Source organism: Rhinolophus sinicus, linkage group LG04 (assembly GCF_036562045.2).
Source record: "Rhinolophus sinicus isolate RSC01 linkage group LG04, ASM3656204v1, whole genome shotgun sequence".
Lineage (NCBI taxonomy): Eukaryota > Metazoa > Chordata > Mammalia > Chiroptera > Rhinolophidae > Rhinolophus > Rhinolophus sinicus.
In genome coordinates, this window is record NC_133754.1 from 67,951,909 (window position 1) to 67,972,213 (window position 20,305).

The 20,305-nt window shown below is 42.2% G+C and overlaps 1 protein-coding gene across 6 annotated transcripts; it reads left to right on the forward strand.

Annotated features, from left to right (window-relative positions):
• Positions 1 to 6,068: 6,068 nt before the first annotated feature.
• On the forward strand, positions 6,069 to 17,563 carry PPP1R3B (protein phosphatase 1 regulatory subunit 3B). 6 transcript variants are annotated; one of them, XM_074329700.1, is made up of 4 exons: positions 6,070 to 6,198; positions 7,135 to 7,252; positions 7,450 to 7,926; positions 13,914 to 17,563. In XM_074329700.1, the coding sequence occupies exons 3-4, from the start codon at positions 7,499 to 7,501 to the stop codon at positions 14,794 to 14,796; spliced, it is 1,311 nt and encodes a 436-aa protein (XP_074185801.1). In that variant the 5' UTR covers positions 6,070 to 6,198; positions 7,135 to 7,252; positions 7,450 to 7,498; the 3' UTR covers positions 14,797 to 17,563. The 6 variants fall into 6 exon arrangements, with proteins under 6 accessions (XP_019606105.2, XP_074185801.1, XP_074185802.1 ...); XM_019750546.2 differs by having other exon boundaries at positions 6,069 to 6,198; positions 7,135 to 7,926; XM_019750549.2 differs by lacking the exons at positions 6,070 to 6,198; positions 7,135 to 7,252 and adding an exon at positions 8,648 to 8,750 and having other exon boundaries at positions 7,689 to 7,926.
• The last annotated feature ends 2,742 nt before the right edge of the window (positions 17,564 to 20,305 follow it).

The window sequence follows — 20,305 nt, forward strand, 5'->3', positions numbered from 1 at the left end:
GTTCTACCATGTCTTTTCATGACTCGATAGCTCATTTCTTTTTAGTGCTGAATAATATTCCACTGTCTGGAGGCAGCAGTTTATCAACAACTGAGGGCTATCTTGGCTGCTTCCAAGTTTTGCAGTTATGAACAAAGCTTCTATAAACATCCATGTGGAGGTCTTGTGTGGACATGTGTTTCCAACTCCTTTAGGTAAATATTAAGAAGCATGATTGCTGGATTGTATGGGAAAAGTGTGTTTAGTATGGGAAAAGTATGATTCAGTATAATTCAGTATAATTCTTACCTCAATGGGGAAGGGTGACAGGAATTGGGAATAAAAGGGTCTTCTATTGTGCTAGTGAATAGATATTATGACAATTTATGAAACTATATACCTAAAATTTGTTCACTTTTCAAAATGCTTCGTAGACTTTTCTAAGGGTTTACTACAAAAATTATTATATAACAGAACTATCTATGAAAGCAATGAATCATGTTGGATCAATGTACATATTTCTAGTTAAAATTTTCTAAATAAAAAAAGGAATCAACTTGGTAACTTTGCATCTAGGTCTTTTCTCTGTGTGTGGTTTTCTGTAATTCATAAAGACCATGTCTCCTTGCAATCAAAGATGTCTTCAATTTTTCTTTTCTTTCCTATAGTAAACCTGTTCCTTTTCAGTTTTTAGAAGTATCCCTTTCCCTTTTTTATAAGCTACATCTTAGTTGTTGTTTCTGTTCACCTATCGTCCAATGAGGGGGTGTATGGTACACCAGTGATGCCCTCGGAATACTTACCATGTGCTTGATGGATTACAAATATGTCACATTTAAATTTGTGCTTTATTCTCATACACCCTGCACCTTACACCAAGGGGAAAGGTAGGCCTTTTTTTTCTAAAGTCTTGGCTCTTTCAGCTCTAATGAGGTTCTATCATCTCCTTCGTGTTTCAGGAGCATCTGTAGAAATTGTCCCCATATTTGTTTGGGAATGCTGGGTCCTTCCAGAAAGGGTCCAGGACTATATAAGATTGGGAGGACATAGAGCATGGTGTTTTTATGGGTTTGCAGAAAGATCAACTCCAGAGATGGGGTGAGCTGTGGGATCTGAAGCTTCTATAGGAGACAGAAACTTCTCAGGTAGAAAGGGCATAGATTGTGGTTGCCTGAGCTTCATTCCAGGCCTGGAGGGGGCATTACCGAAACCTGCCTTGAGCAGCAACTGCAGCAGGTGGTGAGGGCTGGACTTCCACAGAGGGTGGCCACAAAGTCTAAGAACAAAGGGCCTGTTCCCAATTTGGAGGAGTCATATAAGCCAAGTAGTGTTAAGCTTCTTGCTGGTCTTAGAAAATAGAGGGTTAAGATCCATATTTTATTATGGATAAATAATATATTTATCCATATTCTATATTTAGAATAATCCAGAAATGTGACTTTTGTTGCACTTGGGTTTTTGTGGAGCAAGTCATCCTAGTTCCACACAAAGTGTTCTACGAAATCTTTAGGGTAACTGCCAGGCAGGCATTAGCATTCCTATTTTACAGATAAGAAAATAGTCACAAAATTGGGAAGCTAATTTTCCCAAAGGTCCATAGCTTATTGTGGCAGAGTCAGTATTCAAATCCAGAAACACCAGATGACCACGCTCTTAACCACTACATTTCATTATCTCTAGGGTTCAACCCTTCATCTTTTTATGTGTCTTCCTAATAATTTTAGCAAGAAGTTAAACCACAAACCTCTTCCATGTTGTAATATGTTTGTTCTCATAACATATGACTTTGGATTGTCCCTGAAAGTTGATAGGTAATGCTGATCTATAAGAAAGAGAAATACTTATTTACTAATCTTAGGAGAGAGACATTTCTAGATTTCACACGAATAATGACCAAATAAATAAACAAACAAACAAACATAAAAATAAAAAAGGAAGGAAAAGAACCAGGGTCAAAATCAAGGAAGAAAGAAGTAGTTAACTACACTTTTGCGTCAATGAGATTTGAGAAAAACAGGAGACAACAGAGCCTAGGGGGGCTTCACGTTTGAAAATGACCAAAGAATTAACAGAAGAAAATACGAATGATGCCAAATATCTTTGCTAAGGTTTAATATATGGTTAGATCCATTCCCCAAACTTAGATGAAAACAATGTCCAAGTCTGGCTTTGCATATTTTATAGTCCTGGCTACCTACCAAGTAAGACTCATCCTATGGTTAGTTATCAGGTGGTTGTTTCGGGGGAAGTGTAGTTTTATAACAAACTTGAGTAGCTTTTATAACACATGCACTATTGTCCTCTGCTTTTTATAAGGCAGTAAGTAAAATAACGATATTAGATAATGGCTCCCTCACTGCACCCCGAGATTTGTGCCTCCTTGGAAACATGAGCAAGGCAAGGGGCAGAGAAGGAATATTCTCCACATGTGGTGACTTCCCAGATTTAACTGCTCGATTTCTAGCTCCAAAACGGCCTGTGGCTCTGTGTGGAGAAATCGTTACCATGAGTTTCGAGAAGGAAGAATGCAGTCTTTAAGTCGTAATTCTCTAGAGGATATCAAATGATCATAAGGGAAACCATGAAGTCAGCTCAGCTTCTGACTCCACATTTCAAAGAAAAAAAAGGAGTGATAGAAAATTAAAGGTTGCTGGAAAACATAGTGGCACACATTTGGAAATCACTGTGCATAAATACTTAGTTTTTTACCTCATCCCTCAAGTGAGTCATTGTTTTCTTAATACGAATTATATCATTGCCTGTTTCTAAGAGTAAGATCCAGGAAGCATTGTAAATATCAGGATAGAACCGGCTGAAATACAATTGTTTACACAAAGCCCTAAAATGCTTGCTGTATCTGAAGCATTTGCCTCCAGGCACGCAGCAGAAACAGCACAGACCTAAGGGACATGGCATGCAACAGCCAAGTGGTCTGTCCCAATCCTAAAGGCAACTCGACATGCTGTTCTCCTCCCCAAAATGCATGCCACTTGTCATGAAATTCTGAATGCTATACGTTGCATCATATGTATATAGTTACATGTTTAAATATAATTCATGACCACAGCAGTCATGAACAGGGGATGAATAACCAAAGAATATAAATATATACTGGTTTCTGCCTAATTCCTTTTAAGCCTGTGGCCAACCGGTATTCTCTCGTTCCCAGTCTCTCCACATCTTCTCTCTGGCCAGCAGTACTTAATATCATTTAAGTCAATAATACGGGTTATGAAGTCCCCATTCATAACACAAATTGGCTATGTACTTTGAGATTCAAAGTTAAAGCAAAAGACAAGGAACGCAGCTATTTTCACCCAGGTACAGAGTATATGACTCATTAGTCAAAATTCTCATTTTTTTTTTTGTAAGATGAGGTATATAATTTGCCTAAAGTCCACAAACCAGGACCTTATTAGGATTATTTAACTCTTAATTTTCTCCAGTAGTGGGAATAAAAAGTCAATACTAATCCTTCTGAGAACAATTTGGTAATATAAATCAAAAGTCCAAAGAAGGTCTATATTCTATGGGAAATAGGGTTATAAGAAATAATCAGGGTTCTAGTCAAGATGGCAGAGTATATAAACACTGTGCTCACCTTCTCCCATGACCACATCAAAGTTACAATTAAATTAGAGAACAATCAACCTGGAGAATTAGCTGAAGACCAGCTGAGCAGAACTCCTATAACTAAGGATATAAAGGAGAAGCCACATCAAGACTAAAAAATTCTGAAGTTTATACTCCTTCCACCACCACCCCAAAAATATAAAGATGCTTATCAAAGTGTATTTACAGTACAGAAAATTTGGGAAAAGAAATCTAAGTGCCCCACCATAAGAGAAGTTAAAGTATGTTCTCTTTGTATGAAGGAATAGTATGCGGTCATTAAAAAGTATGTCCAAAAAATTATAATAATACTAACATACTCAAGATGAGAAGCAATCATGAGTTTAAAAATTCAGAAATTAAACTTTATATGTACTATGGTCGTGATACTATAATGCTTATGCATAGAATAAATACTGGAAAAAAGGACAGTGAATTATACTGGTAGTTATTGCTGGGTGGCGCTGATTCTATTTCATCTCTATATTTTTCTGTATTTTTCACAATGTCGACAATGATCTTGTATTCGTTTTATAGTCATAAAAATAATTTTAAAATACAAATGAAAGATATCATACCAGTTTTGTACAAAGCACTGCACAAGGTATGAAGCTATGAAATAAATGCTGCTCTGTATATGTAGCTTTTAAAAGAGGGGTCCCTAGATCAACCTCACTCAGGAACTCAAAAGCCCTCAACAGTGAGGAAAATGCACAGCTGGACTCTCAGAGCTTTGATGTGTAAACCACGCAAAGTCTTCTCCCATGCTAAGGACACATCCTCCCATAGACAGAAGCTTACAGAATCCCTCGGTTGGTATTCATCTGCCTATCCCATAAGACATGATCTAGCAAGTCACTTTCCATCAAATCTGAAAGAGGGGCAGAGGGCCCCAGGTAACCTGATGCGCCCAGAACAAGTCCGTAGCTCTGACAGGTGCAAACAACTCCACTTGTCTAAATATAAACCAACTCGGGCAGTTTGGAAACAGTCTTCCCCCTTTCTATTCTCATCAGGCACAAGAATGTTCTCTTCTTTAGTCCTGACTCTTGGTGCTGGTTATTTTTATTTAGATTCGCTCTGCAATACTTTTTATTCAAAGAGAAGCAATGTTGTAACTGTAAAAAAGAAAACAGGTTTCTCTTCTAAAATCGTGGATGAAGATAGGACCTCGGTTTGGGTTGTTTGTGAAATGTGTTGAGAAGGAGAAAAATCATTTACAATATTTTTTAAAACTTTCTGAATGAGCAAAAAGTTAATGTTAACACATGCATAAAGAAACACTGTCTAATATTAAAGCCAGGAAGAGGACTTAATTTTTAATCAGCAGAGTAGAAATTCTTTGTGGGAACATAGAGAGCTCTGCACCTTTGCCAATTCCTGCCATGCTTTCTCCTGTCACACTGTCACACCCCTAAACTCTAACTCCCCCTTCAGGACACTGCTCCATGGTCACTTCTCCAGTAGCCTTTTCGGACGTGCCCCACTCCCCACCCCCACCTCCATGGCCACACATGCGCAGTTTTCCTCTTAGCTCCCCAAACACAGAGGTTTACCTTCCATATATTTATCCCACATCATTATTTAACCTAAGAGCTTCTCGAGAGTAAGATTATATTTCATTTTTCCATTTCCAGCACCCACCCAGGTTTACAGTAGTTACTCAATGTATTGTTGAATGAATGAACAAATGGTTAACAGAGGACTGAAGGAGTCACTGATGAGCCCACATGCAAAGAAGAAGACAGTGCTACCACTAATGGACACAAAAAAGGAAAAGTTTATGGGAAAATGATAATTCGCTATGCTTAGCCACTGCCAATCTTTTTGGTTTAGTTGGGGGGAGGGAGGAGGGCTGATTCATGCAATGAAATTTATAACTAAAGTACCAGGTATTATAAAAGAAACTTGGTATGCATTGACTAAAGGGTTGAAATTGTCCGTTTTTACTTTCTGCTATAAAATGAGAGTGTGAGGCAAGATCCTGTCCAAGGACCAGTCCAGCTGTCAGGTTCTGGGGCTCTGGGCCTGCTATGAATTCTGCTGGAACAGTCCTCCAGAGCTTGCACCCCAGTTCTATTCTGATCCAAAGGAGACTGTGCTCTTTTCAAACTCATAGACGCCACACTCCTACCTACCAAGGCTTTGGTATGCCACAACTAAGTTTAGCCCCACACTCCTGGTCTGAAATAGTCACCTAAACCGCAGGGGAAATTATTACCCATGGTTTCCTCGATCTATGTAAGGAAGATGCTTCCAAACCCTCATGCTATAAAGTTGTATTTACTTGTCCCAACTTCTTCCCAGTTTGGTTCAGATCACCCTTTGCCTGGACACATTTTGCAAGACCTATTGGCTCTGTCTCTGCCCACTCCTGCAGCATGCTCACTACACTTGAGAAACGGAGCCAATACTTGGCTTAATAAATCTTCAATGTACTCATCAGCTAATAAAAGGGGAGTTAGAGTTGGGAAAGGGAATATTGCATAGAAACTTTATTTGCCAACCGCCTACCAATAGTTGATTTCACAGGTGGTCCTTCGTCAGATTTGCCTATTGAGAGAGAAGGAAGATGACTGCCGACCGCCCTTCACACAGGGAGACTACGTATGTCTGGGGAAGCTCTCTGAGCTGGAGGCCGTGTTAGATCATTGTAACCGACTGGAGTTTTTAGTCTTAGATCCTTAGATTAATTTGATTCTTCTCAGAAGGTGCTGCTCTTTAATGAAAATGAAAATAATAGCTAATGTTTTTTCTTCCACTCTCCTTTCTATAACCAGTGTTTTAATGTTTGTGTGTTCTTTATAAAAGTTAGATGTGATTCATAATCAAAGTCTGTTTTCAATATTGGTATGTATGTAAACATGATAATACAGCCATTTTTATACATGAGTATAAATACAATAGTATTTTTAAAGTAAAAAAATAAAATAGAATCTGCTCTTACATCCCTTTAAGCAGAAATTCCGCAATACCATATTCAACATGATGAATTTTCATATTGCTAAATGTATCCAGTGTAAAGAAGTGGCTTTTACTCCAAGATTAGGTTCTTCCTGCATTTTGTTATTATTACTGTTAAAGAGAACTTTTTTAAAAATAAAATGATAGTAACAGAAGATGGTAAGGTTTTGTTCTAATGTGTTCACTCTGCACTTTAAATAGCTGGCAATCCTGTATCAACTTCCAAAATTCATTAAAATTAGAAAACTGGGATCCTCATCCTTAAAGTGAGTAGCTCAAGGCTGATCACAAAGGAGATCATAATATATGACTGTATAAAGATATATTTAAATTGATCTCATAGGAGAGGAGGAGCTTCTGGTCTCTTCTAAGTTCACCATTCTCTACAGACCTCAAGATGTATCCTAGAGATCATGGAGGTTAGATCCAGGTCGTTTTTTATAACAGATTCAAGTCCTTTCAAATATACCTACATAATAAACCCTCGACTACATATATGCTGTACTCTGTGAGATGGGTGTTGGTCCTTTGCCCCAATAACAACTTTCTAAAAAGAATTTTACTGTATTCCTTTCACAGTAACACCTGGACCTTGACTGCACAAAACAAGCGAATAATAATTGTTTTGACACTATCTCGGGAGCTAGGAACACCTATCCAGGAGAGAAACGGCCGCCTAAATCGGAGGGAAACACAAGTATTCTCTCAGGGCTTCTCCGGGGTCCGCAGGTGGTGGTGGCGGGGGGTCATTTTCATCTGGGAACCCCCCCAACTAAAGTGTAGATGAAGGTGGGGCCAGCGGGACAATACAGAAGGGCTTTGCCGGCTAGGGCTTTGCGTACGTAGCGGGACGCCTGTGTCCAGGTCTCGCTGTAACGGGATGCTCTTCTGTAGGAAAGTGCCTCTGCTCCCTGGCGCCCGTCCCTGGGCTTCTGATGAAATAATGACCTGCCGCCCTTCCCAGCCCCTGGACTGCAGCCCTATCACTCCCCGCTCTCAGCCGATCACGTGGAGGAGCGGTGCTCGCCAGGACCGCGGCTCCACCGCCATTGGTCCACAGCTGTCGTCCCGGGCACGCCCATTGGCTGCGGGGGGCGTTCACGTGAAAGGGGGTCTGGGATGGCATCCCAAGAAGGGAGAGGTGGCCAAAAAGTTAAAGGGAGCAGCGCGGCGGTGGGTAGCCCGAGTCCCGGGTAGCGGACCGCAGGGAGGAGGCAAGCGGGCTGCTGTTGCGCACGGACGGATGCGGCTGCCAGCGGAGGGCGCGGACCTGAGTCCTGGCCCGCGCTCCTGCTGTCGCCCCTGCTATCCCCGCGCGGATGCTGCCGCGGGCTGGCGCGTTTGCACTTCGGGGCTTATGAACTCGACCAGGTACGTCCTCCCCAAGCCCTGGAGTCCGAGTGCGGGACCGCGGAATCCGCGATGAGGGGCGCCCAGTGAAGACCCTCTTTGGTTCCTGCCATCTACACTTTCTCCGTCCAACTTGCAGTTATACTCCAGGAGTGGAACACTCTAGACTGGTTCCAGGAAGCTGTTGCTTCCACGTGGGAAGAGCAATTAATTCAGGGACGAGGGGTGGGATGGGCCCCACGTGTTCCACCAAGATGTGGTCCGGGCCGCTAGGGGGCCGGGGGAGGGAGGAAGGGTCTGGGGCTGGGACCCCAGATACCGTTGCTCCCTGTTGTCCTTGGTTCGAACCTGGCACAACGCGTTTCCAGCCTGGGGCCTGACACTTCTGGAGGGTGTCTCCGGAGTTGGGCGGTGATCTGGGGCACAAGGAAAAGTTGCTTCGACTCTCTCCCGGCCTTGGTTTCCCCATAAACCTCAAGGAAACACCTTGGTAGTCTCTCAGGCCCCCGAAGGCGATGGGACCTAGAGCGCCACGGTCACCTTGGGCTCCAGGAGCCGGGTCACCCCCAGATCCCAGTCCCCAGACTGGGGCTGTCCTGGGGCGGCGGGGACGAGGCGGCCCGGCCGCACGGGGACGCTCACGCGGCGCCGCTCGGACAGGGCTTACCCCGCCCTGGTGTAATAACTTGGACTCCACCTCCACCTCCTACTCCTACACCTTCTCCTCCTCCTCCTCCTCCAGGAACCGGGTTTAGTCCGGTGGCGGCGTCCTCCCCTGCCACCTCCCTCCAGGCTCTCCGATGCAGCGAGCGAGCTGGGGAGGGGGCTGCCCTGCGGCCCCAAAGGTTGGTGCCCGACCAGGCGAAGGAGGCTCGCGGAGGGGTTGGGGGCGGGGTGCAGCCAGAGAGGGGCCGGGTCAGAGAGGGGGCCGGGTCGGAGTGACCTATGGGATCTTCCAGCCTGGACGCTCAGGCTTGCCCCTGGCGCCCTATTCATGCCACCCTTTTGAACACGGAGAAGGTCGTGTGGGACTCTGCAAAAGAGGGGTTAGAGGGCCCAAAACGACATGCTAGAAGATTTAGGGCCCGTCATGGCATTATTTCCTGCAGAAGAGGAGAAAATTGAGGAAAGACTACGTGGGAACTTGAAGCGGTGCTAGAAGGTGTTGGATCCCGTGGGTTGTGTGGCCCCGCCTCCTTTGGAAGACCTAGGGTCCAGGAGAAGAGAGCATTAGGGCTTTGGGCTGGGATGCAGAGGAGAAGAGGAAATGGTTCATTTGGCAGGGTTGTCCAGGAGCCAAGATTGAAGCAAGCCAGTAGGAGGCCTTCCCACAAAAGTAAAGTTGAGGTATTTAGGGAAAGTTAGTGGGAAGAGAAAAACCATCAGGTATTATGAGCAACCAAAAATGTCAGAGCTAGTAGGGACCTCGCAGGAGAAAGCTCAAGCCCAGAGAGGTTGAGTGACTTGCACCAAGTGGCACAGCTAGGTGGAGGCATGCCCAGGCCAGTGCTCTGTTTCACGTTGGACATTTTTAGACAGCAGGGACTGTGCCATTTTAACCTATCTCTTTTCTGTAATATGCAGTCTCATCCACAGATAATTATCTCAGATGTTTTAAATGATGGTGACAGAATAGAGGAGTACAAGTGGCTTTTAAGACTGTGAATAAGGGCCCCATTGTCTGAGTACAAAGGGGAAAATGTCAACTTTATTCATATTGTGTCAACCAAACCTTTGGGAGGGGATAAAAGAATGCTGAAAGGGTAGATGGCCATGTCTTTAAAAAATAATCTGGTTGTGACTGCTTACCTAGTGTAGTTTCAGTGTTCTTGGGGAGTGTGTGTGTGTGTGTGTGTGTGGGGGGGGGTTATTGGTGTATCTTATTTTTATGTCTTTGTTTATCAAAGTACAAGAGAATGGAAGGGGAAATGTTTTGGTCTCAATACAAAAAATAAAATAAAATTATTTCCTGTGAAAGGCACAGCCAGAAAGTCGCAGCTCAGCTGCCTGAAACAATGAAGGTCATAGGGTTATTTTCTGTACAAGCCTATATAATTTTCACAAGATAAGCACCATGACCTCTAGCCCTGGCCAGCTGTCTTGAGGTGGTGTGTTATTTGTCACTAGTGGAACAAGGAAAGATTTATGCAAAACTATCCATGTTCTCTCTAATTTTCATGGAGTGTTAGAGTTGTCCTCTTTTGACCAGGAACGCTGTAATCTAGCCTTGGGCATGGCCCAGTCCCTCATGAGGCCACACTCATCTCCAGCATCTATTTGGAAGCAAAGTTTTTGAGCATCCATACTGGTCTGAGGAACAGCCACTCATATTCTCATGATCCTGTCCTTCAGCGAACTGGTATCCAAGTCCTTTGTCATGCTCTGCTGGGTAAAATGTGTGTCCATATCTTCTCATTCTCTTTTTTACCTTGGCCCGCCTTGGGGACTCATATTCCCTGGTCCAGGCAAGGGAAAGGGCTGGAGCAGCAGGAGAGTCTGTCAGGAGAGGGGGCCGGAGGTACAGCCTGGTGCATTCTGCGTTGGAACTGATCATTTTCCTGCCATTTGAAGATAAAATGCATGTCTAGGTGCTTTCCTTTCAGTAACTTAGGCAACTATTACCTTGTCCGTCTCTGTTGCTAGGTCTCCTGCTGGGTGATGGTCATCCCTGTCACAGGCCATGGGGGAATTCCTGAGAAGAGGGTCAGGAAGGCCTACAACAAACCAGCATTTAGGTGACCGATTCTCAGAGAATGTCCCAGTTCAAACAAACTGGAATCTATATGTGAGAATAGGCGAAGTGGTTGACAGATCATATCCTAGATTGAGGCCCCAGAGGTTAATGTCCTCACCTCCAGTTCTGGTGACACACAGACAGTAAAGGGATTCTAAGCAGGAGTTGCTTGTGTAATCAATGCCCCAGGGCAGTAACCCTTAGGCCTCCAGGTGATTAACCGTACTTTGCCTTTCATGGAAGAATGTTGCAAAACTGATGAGGCTCTAGAAAGTGCCAGTGGAATTGTTTAATTAGCTCTGGCCCTGACTAGAACCTCACCTCCCGACCTCCAGTTCCACTTGTACTCACAGCTTCGTGGTAAAAGGGATCTTAGGCAAATTTACAGCACTGGGTCCAAACAGTGTAACTTTACCAAGTCTTCAACTAAGTCTTTTTAACCTGCAGGATTAGAACTTGAGGGTGACGTTAGTCAGTTGCAAATGTGCAGAGTCTTTAACTGATTCCCTTATTTTAGAATTCTGTTTCCACAATATCTTGAGAGCTTCCCAGCCTTTTTCTAATGAGCTGTTTTAATGTGCAGGAAAGCACGTATGAGGCTGGTTTGCAGGCTAGTTGGCCAGGCAGAGAGAACTTGCAGTTGACCTTGTGCTGACTCAGGCAAGGAGGAAGCGGCCGTGGCCCAGGAGGAAGCCCTCCTCCCTCAGCTCACACGGAGGTTGTCAAGGGTGGACAGAGAAGGAGGGGCCGCGATGCAAGGCTTTGCCCCCTGTTTGATTGTTCATCTGCATTTAATAAATAATAACCAAACTACCTGTGTTAAAGTTAGAGCTGAAGGTGTAATTCTAGTACGTTCTAATGAAGGTTTGCAATGGACAGGAAAAACTAAAATTCAAGTACGTGGTAAGTTTAGGGTTTTTTTTTCTACATTGAACTCATTGGTGAACCCACTGACTTTCTTAGAAGCTATCTTACCCAATTCAGTCACAATTCTCCTTTCCAGAACAATTGCACAAGTATAAGAACAGATCACAGAAAGCAAATTTGTCCCTAAAATTTCCCCTTGTTTGACTTTGTTAAAGAGGAAACAGTAAGACAAATATCCTTTAAAATGAATATTTAGATAACTACATTATGGCTATAAATTATTGTTTTATTTGTCTCTGAATGGGTGCGTTTCTCCAACTGGTCATCACTAAGTGATTCCTGCATCCTAGGGAAATGCTATACTTCTTTTGGAAAATAGAATCAAACCCATTATGTCTTTGTCCTTTCTCATTTTTTTTCAATATATTTGGTTAACCAAAATCAGAAGGTGAAAAGGAGATACTGTTTATTGGACCAAACCAGTGGTCCTAGCTCTTGTCAGATGATGAGCAACATTTTTCCCTGTCACTTCTCCTTAACTACCACCATCACCCTGCCACCCCCAGCAGAGGGTGGGAAGTAGGGAAGGCCTGAAAAGTAAGCACCCCAACACACTGCCACATTAATTCCCAAACATATCCCAAGCAGATACTTTTGGGAACTAATCTCGATCCCATGTTCTGTGATTCTCAGATTAGAGATTTTAATCCTGGTTTTATCACTGACTTCTCAATTAGCCCATTATAACTGTCAAATCAGAACATAAATTTGCCACAGTAATTAGTTAGAATGACAAAACTTGCTCAGCTTTAGTGAGGCAAGCATGTTGGATGTGTTTTTGACAAATCTTAAAATAATTGAGGTGTTTTTTTTTAAGATTCACTTTTTTAATGAATATAGAATGGATATTATTTTAGAAAATACAAAGCAGGAAAACAAATTTCCTGAAATCCCATCAACTAGATATTTTGACAGTTTTAAAGTATGTCTCTAGTCTTTTTTCTGTGCGTATACATAATAATTATTTCGCCACAAATCTGGTCTCTATGTACAATTTTATCCTTTCCATTTTTTGTATCAACAATTAATTTTTTCCATGCCATTCAAATCGTTTACCAAATAATAGTTTTTATGATGATATAAAATTTTATCACATGAATGTTGTACACTTAATTTAACCAGATACATGCTATTGATCATTTAGATTATTTTTTCACCCTTTCCCCCCCCATAACTTTGCACTGAACATTTTAGTGCATTAACCTCCATGCATTTTTACTTATTTCCTTAAGATAGATACTTGCATGCGATGTTAGAACCAAAAATGACAAGAACATTTAGAAAAGTTGGGCCAATTTGGACTAATACAAGTACTTGTATTATCTTTTAAATTTTTTTCCTAACTCAATAGGTAAAATCAGGCATTGTTTTCTAATCTAAATTTCTTAAATTACTTATAAAGTTGGACATTTTGCATATTTATGGGTCACTTTTAAATTTCTTTCATGAATTTTCTATTCATGCTCTTTGAGCATTTTTGATGTGGAATATTTGACTTGGTTATTGTTTTGTAAGACTCTGTATATTAAGGTATTAACTCTTTGCTGTCATGATTTTTGTAAAGTGTTCTCCCGGTTTGTCTTTAATCTTTTAGTTTTAATTATTTTTTTCACTGAAGAAAAATACAGTTTTCATGAAGTCAGATTTAACTTAATCCTTAGAATGATTCTCTTTGCTATTTATCCTTGTAGAGGCTATTTTCACTGTAGAAAAAACAAATATTCGCCTATAAGAAAAGTTTAAAAATACTAAATTGCTGGATCTTTTTAAAGAAAGATATACTGGGATGTAAAAATCTATTATACATTTAATAAAAGCAGGTTTGTGTCTGTCTTCACTATTGACTCCCAGTGTCTAGCAAAATGCCTGGCATATAGCAAACACCAATCAGTATTTACAGGATGAATTAATTTCTTTTTATTAAAGCAATATATACCAAAGTATGTTCCTCAGAACATGTGTTCTAAAATGCTCCACACAAAAAAAGGGTTCCCTAGTCAGATAAGTTTGGGAAATTCTGCAAACAGTGTGCTCTTTTATTAATCCCCATGGCACATTGGTATACTTAAGGCCCTAAGAAATCCTGACAGAAAAACCTATGTTAAAACCAGTGGGTCCATACTTTTCTGTTTGTTTGTTTGTTTTAACCTTGAACTTCTCCCCCCCCCCCCCCCACTTTACACTCTTAATCTTCCCTGAAACCAAGGTCACGCTGGACCACACTTGAGTTACTACTAAAGGGGAGCCATGGGGGTGGAGATGAAAGAAAGCATTGTTTGCCGGTCCCTGTTGAATTTAAACATCAATCTGATCTCATTGCTGTTTCTTTCTTTTCCCATTTTGCCAGGGTTCTAGCCTATTCATCTAACCCAACGATGGCTGTGGACATAGAGTGCAGGTACAGCTGCATGACTCCTTCTCTGCGGAGAGAGAGGTTCGCCTTCAAGATCTCACCAAAGCCAAGCAAACCTCTGAGGCCTTGTATTCAGTTGAGCAGCAAGAATGAAGCTAGTGGAGTGGTGTCCCCAACCGTCCAGGAGAAGAAGGTGAAAAAGCGAGTGTCCTTCGCAGACAACCAAGGGCTGGCCCTGACAATGGTGAAAGTGTTCTCAGAATTTGATGACCCGTTAGATATTCCATTTAACATCACTGAGCTCCTAGACAACATTGTGAGTCTGACGACAGCAGAGAGCGAGAGCTTTGTTTTGGATTTTTCTCAGCCTTCTGCAGATTACTTAGACTTTAGAAACAGGCTTCAGACCGACCATGTCTGCCTTGAAAACTGTGTACTGAAGGACAAAGCCATTGCAGGCACAGTGAAGGTGCAGAACCTTGCATTTGAGAAGATGGTGAAAATAAGAATGACATTTGACACTTGGAAAAGCTTCACAGACTTTCCCTGTTGGTACGTGAAGGACACTTACGCTAGTTCAGACAGGGACACATTCTCCTTTGAGATTCGCTTACCTGAGAAAATTCAATCTTACGAAAGAATGGAGTTTGCTGTGTGCTATGAGTGCAATGGACAGACATACTGGGACAGCAACAAAGGCAAAAACTATCGGATCATCCGGGCTGAATTAAAATCCACTCAGGGAACAGCCGAGTCACAAAATGGACCAGATTTTGGAATATCTTTTGACCAATTTGGAAGCCCTCGGTGTTCCTATGGTCTATTTCCGGAGTGGCCGAGTTATCTAGGATACGAAAAGCTAGGGCCCTACTATTAGTGACTGCATGTGACAGAGCATGGCTGAGTGGGTGCAGACAAGCCTATCCGTAGTCACACAGGATGGAGATGGAAGCCAAGAGAATAGCTGAACTGCCACTGGGCACAGCTTTTGAAAAGAAAGGATCCTATTCACTTTTTCCTTAAACCAACAAATCCAGCTAGGCTTAGATCACAGAACCAGTTCCACATTCAGAGTGGCAGTGGTGTGCTGGCCACAGGGTCTGACCAGGATGGTGCCAGAAAGGTTCTGGACAGGAACCAGGCCTGCAGGAAGTGCTGGCGAGGCTGGAGGATGGTGGCTTCATAATGACACAATCGGGAGGGTGCCCGGCCTGTCTGGAGGAGCCATTCCTCTTCCCTTGGATGGGAAGTCAGTCACTTGCATGTCACTCCGTCTCCAACCACCTTCCACTGACTGGGCTCATTGTCTCTGGGTGTTGTCCACCCAGCCAGGCCCTTCCTGCCTGTCGCTGCTGTTCCATGTCTATGCATACTTCATACTTTATGTCCATGCCTTTTTGTGCATATTTTTTTGACAGTTCACTGATGCTCAGGAAAAGATAATAAAGGCAAATCAGCCTGTGAGACACGGCATTGCCTGCTTCTGACCCCCCTATATGTGTACCAGTGGGGAACACCACACCAGTGATTGAAAGTAACTGGCCCCTGTGCAGTGTTACAGATTGCTGCAGGACAGTCACGCAGCAATTTTAGCTTCTCCTCTTGGCTTTTGAGGGAGCTTTCTAAGCACTAACTCACTTCCCCTGAGTCACCAGAAGGCTCAATTACAAGAGGTGTTTTAACTTGTTCGGCTGGTGTGCAGGCGTCTCATTCTTCATGCAAGGATTTTAGATGTCCTTTCCTGGAGACTCATCTTTTATGCTGTGTTCAGGACATCTGGATCCAGCATATCCTTCCAGAAATGTTTGCTTTTATTCTGACTGTGATTTACAATCTCCAGGACACTTTACAAATACCCAGGGACTTGGACTTGGGTGTTCTTATTTATGGTGTACTTTAGAGGGATAGGGGAGAAAAATCTCACTAAGTTCTCATATTTTATCTTCAGTGTTTGCCAACTCTGAAATATCAGAGATTAATTGTTCTTCACCACATTGGACTAAAGAATTACTATGGTTCATACTGTTGTGAGACTCCTGAAACTTTCATTGTCAGATGGATCCCCAAACCCTGTGATTTTTCTTCGGCAAGACTGGTTTGTACGTGGAGGTATTTAAAGATATTTTCACACGTGTATTTGTAGAAGGTGGGTTTTTTTTCTGTTTTTGTTTTTTGGAGATTAGTTAAACAACTGTCTTATTTTCCTTTTGCCTGATTTATTAAAGTGAGGTTTCCCTAAGAGGTGCAGGAAGAGGCATGCAGAGCTGCCAGCATTTGGGGGCACAACTACTGGACTGTGCAAGCAGAGAGTCTTCTTTCACTTGCATTTTCCAAATCAATTAGAAAAGACCTCCGGCTTCTGTGTAAATCAGTGTCAGGCAGGTATGGAGTGTCTTGGCTCCTGGAGTTTTGTGGGTTTTTTTTTTTCCTTGTGTACTTTAAAATGTTTTGACTTTTTAAATGCTCTTTAAGTGGTGTTTGATGTAATTCTTGTTCCTAAAACTAGCTGTTACTAGTCTGCAATCTAGTGCTTTATTTTTTATGCCTCTCCCAGGTGGGCAGCACTGAGGGATTACATGATAATATAATATATGGGAAAATTACATTTTTATCTTGTGCTGAAGTTGGGGAATTCTGTTTTATCTAAGCACATGCTACATCTAGTACACAGAGAGCACTTTCAGTGTTCTGGTGGTCAAAATTATTAATAGTGTAAATCTAAATCAAATGGAAGCGAAACTGATTTTATATAGGTCATGAATTGATTTTGTTTTTAAAAGTCCCCTCCCTCGACCTCCAGTTCAGGAAAGGTACAGGTGCACTGTCGTTTACATGTTACCAGACTGAAGGTAACGAGATCATTCTATATTCAGAAGAAAATTGCCTCAAGTGACTCCTGTATGGTTTTCAGTAACAGTGATCTTAAGACATTCCTGTGTCAAAATTTGAAATAGGGTAATTCAGTGATAAGTATCTCTATTAAACCAGCCATAAATCCTCCCCCTTACCCTTCTTTACTCCCAACTCCCCCAGCTCTTTTGCTGGGGGCACTGGTTGCAAGCCCCCAACTAGTGCACCTGGAACGCTCACCCCACCAGGCAAGTCTTCACCCGCTTGCAAAGACCTTTCTCTGACTAAGGAATCTGGCTGGCCGACTTCCCTGTCAGCATTGCCAATCAGTGAGGCAGGAGCATCTGAAGAATACTGTCTCCTCTTTACCATGTAGTCTTTCTCTTTTTGCCCAGTTCTGTCCCAGGGTATCATCAGATGGCCTGAGGAATGGCCTCGACAGAACCTCTCCTTATTTAGTAGCTCACCATAAGCAGATAGGTCTACACACTTCAGAGAGGGACAGGTTTCTCAGTTGGAGACTTCTCTGCAGCCCTACCTATAGGTCTGGCCCCCAGACAGCTCCTGGTTATGCTGATGAATGGCCCCAGTCCTGGGGTCCTTCCTGAGTTGCCCCAGAAGGCTCAGCCTCCTGCCACTGAGGCAGTGGCCCAGGAATGGGGAAGCAGCTCCATTTTTGTTTCATATTTATTCCTCCGAATGCCCTGGGGAGCATTTGCAAGTTAGGTGCAATAAATAAGCTGGACCAGAAAAAGATATATAATAAATAAGCTTTCAATGTTTCTTGGAAGAGATGAAGCATTTGAGTGGGTTTCTTTTTTTTTCTTTCTTTTTGGTTATAGGAGAGGTGGTGAAAAAAAAAAAAAAGGTTGTTCTCCAGAAATGAAAACAATTTCACATTCAAGGTAGAATTTGTTTTTTTCTCTGAGATTTAATGTTAATGGTGGCAAAACATGACTCTTCCGATTTTTTTAAAGATGTAAATTTTAAACTGTTAAAAAATATTTGTGGTTTTGATCTTTGCATATAATTTGCTTTTTAAAAACAAGTATCACTTGTAGTCACTTGGATGTTAAATGGGTTACATATATGTTTATAAGCCCAAAAAATGATTGCTTACATTTTAGAAATGTCCGTTTTCTGGCTCTCAATGGACAGTGAATGAAAACCTGGTTGTTTTTCATTTGTTTCCTCTTTTAAAATTCCTCGACTGGATATGGTTTGCCAGAGTAGGCCTCATGGCTCTTTGCTCCAGGAGGTCCTGATCTAGTTATATCTCTTCCGATATGATCACTGAAATTGGGGAGAAGAAGTTAATGGGGTCTTACAGGGTCATCCAAAGACATTTTGGCAGCTATCTTTACTTCCGGAAATAGGACACATCTGGGACTGGGAAGGATAGCTGTGGTTCTGTGTGGCTTTTCCTCCTATGGTTGTAAAGCATTGCAGCCCAGGTTGTAAAGCTGTGAATGTTTTTTACAGTTTTGTTTTTATCAGTTGCTAGAGGTTGCTGGACCTGTGAGGACTCTGAAGAATACAGCTGTGATGATATTGTTTCACTTTTACTTCAATGTGAATGTAGAACTGAAGACTCATCTTCATTCGATGCCTAAAAGTGCCTTGTCAAGAAATTTCCACATTTTTAAAAATAAATATTTTTGTACACAAAGTTAAAGGGGAAATGCACTTTAAGATCACAAGAATGGATGTATTTTGTGTGGTGTAAGAGAGTGGTTTGTATCTCAAATGCAAAAATGTAATAAAGGTAGAAAAAAACACAACTGAAACTGTCCTATTTTAAAAACTGACTCTATTTTTGGAGTCAGAGGCTGGGGAGAAATATTCTCAAACAATGTGTTTCTACATATAGAATGCAGGTTTGCCAAGGGATAGCTCACAATCAATGGCTGAGCTGACAAAGCTGTAAGGCACAGAGGAAGGAGGGTAATTGCTTTTTATGTTGTCACAGCAGCAAAGTCTGATTGTGGCTAAGAAAAGAAGAGCTCGGGAAGAACCACGCGGGCCAGTGTTGTTCTGAGTCCATTTTTAACAATCCAAGGGCATGTTGCTTCCTACCCTCTCACTTGCTCCGAAAGCATATTCTGGTTTTGTGTATTCAAAGGTCGGAGAACTGTAAGGGGCTATCACAGCTTTATCAAACTCTGTGACCAGCACAAACAGCCAGCACCTACTGGCACCCCCTTCCCCACTGGACATCCGACATTCACCCTAAGTAAGACTTCCAGCATGTTTTATTTCAAAGTTCAGAAGGTAGCGTGGAGGGAGAGGTAAACTATTGCCAGATGTTTCCTATAAATCATTCTCTGCCATCACAGGCAAGGCAGTGGAGGAAAAGAGGAGCACATACAGCTTAGCACCTAGTAAATAGCTGCAAAAAGTGAGCTACATAGAGAACTGCCTTTCCCAAGACCAACAAACATTTTCCACAATTTGCCTTCGCAGAAATGGGAAGGGGGAACAAAAACATAACACTTTTTAATGAATGTGTACTTGAGATTCAGTATGGTTTTCAGAATCATATAATTCTGACTTGTGAGACAGACATCTCAGAGTTATCTTGAGTAAAAAGGAAAAAACAAAAAAATAAAAACCAAAAAATAACATGTTCCTAGAGCAATGTTTCCAGAATAACTAATATCCAGCTCTCTGAATAATGCAGTTGAATATTTACTGCTCATCTACTATGTGCAAGGCAGTGCGAGGTGCTTTTCCTACCCAAGCCCCGTAAGAGACATTCATGACATTAGGTAAATCCTCTGGTAGCCATGAAAATCAGTGTGATCTGCTGTTTAGGGATATTAGGAATCAGGAAACTTGGTTCTGGCCTTGACCCTGCCTACCCATCGTCTGCTCTACTGAAAGGCCTCTGAGTGTCTCTAGCTGGCATATGGTAACCAGGGGCTCTAGCAGTGCCCTGTATACTTTTGAGAGTTGCCCAACATATTCATTTTTAAAATACTTCCAAACATAAACTTGTAAGAAGTACCATGTACACTATTTGCATTCTTCATAAAACCACAGGAATGAATAGCATTCCAGACAAAAACGTGGACTTCACAAAATCATCAGTGTTCAAGCCGGAAGGGATATTAGAGCTTTTTCTGATGGGTAAAGATATGCAGCACTTGAGTGTGTTTCCTAAAGTCACGTAGTCAGGGACAAAGCTGCAAGGGCCACGCGGGTCTTTTTTCCTTTGCCCAAGAACTGTCCTCTCAACTGGAATCACTCTCACAGTACTGTGACTAAAATGGTGATTCTGCAAAGAAAACCCTCATGCTGCAGATGCAATCCCCACGAGGGGCGTGAAGATGCACACGCATCTTTATACACAAAAGGCACATCCCCCACCAGGCTTCCTCAGCACTTGCAAGGACCATAGACCACGTGGAAGGGGAAGCTGGAGATACAGGGTTTTAAATATGCAAATCTCTGAAACAGTTGACAACTAATTCAAACAAATATTTTAAAAACAAGTTGTGGGACATACATACACATACACACACATATACGCGTGT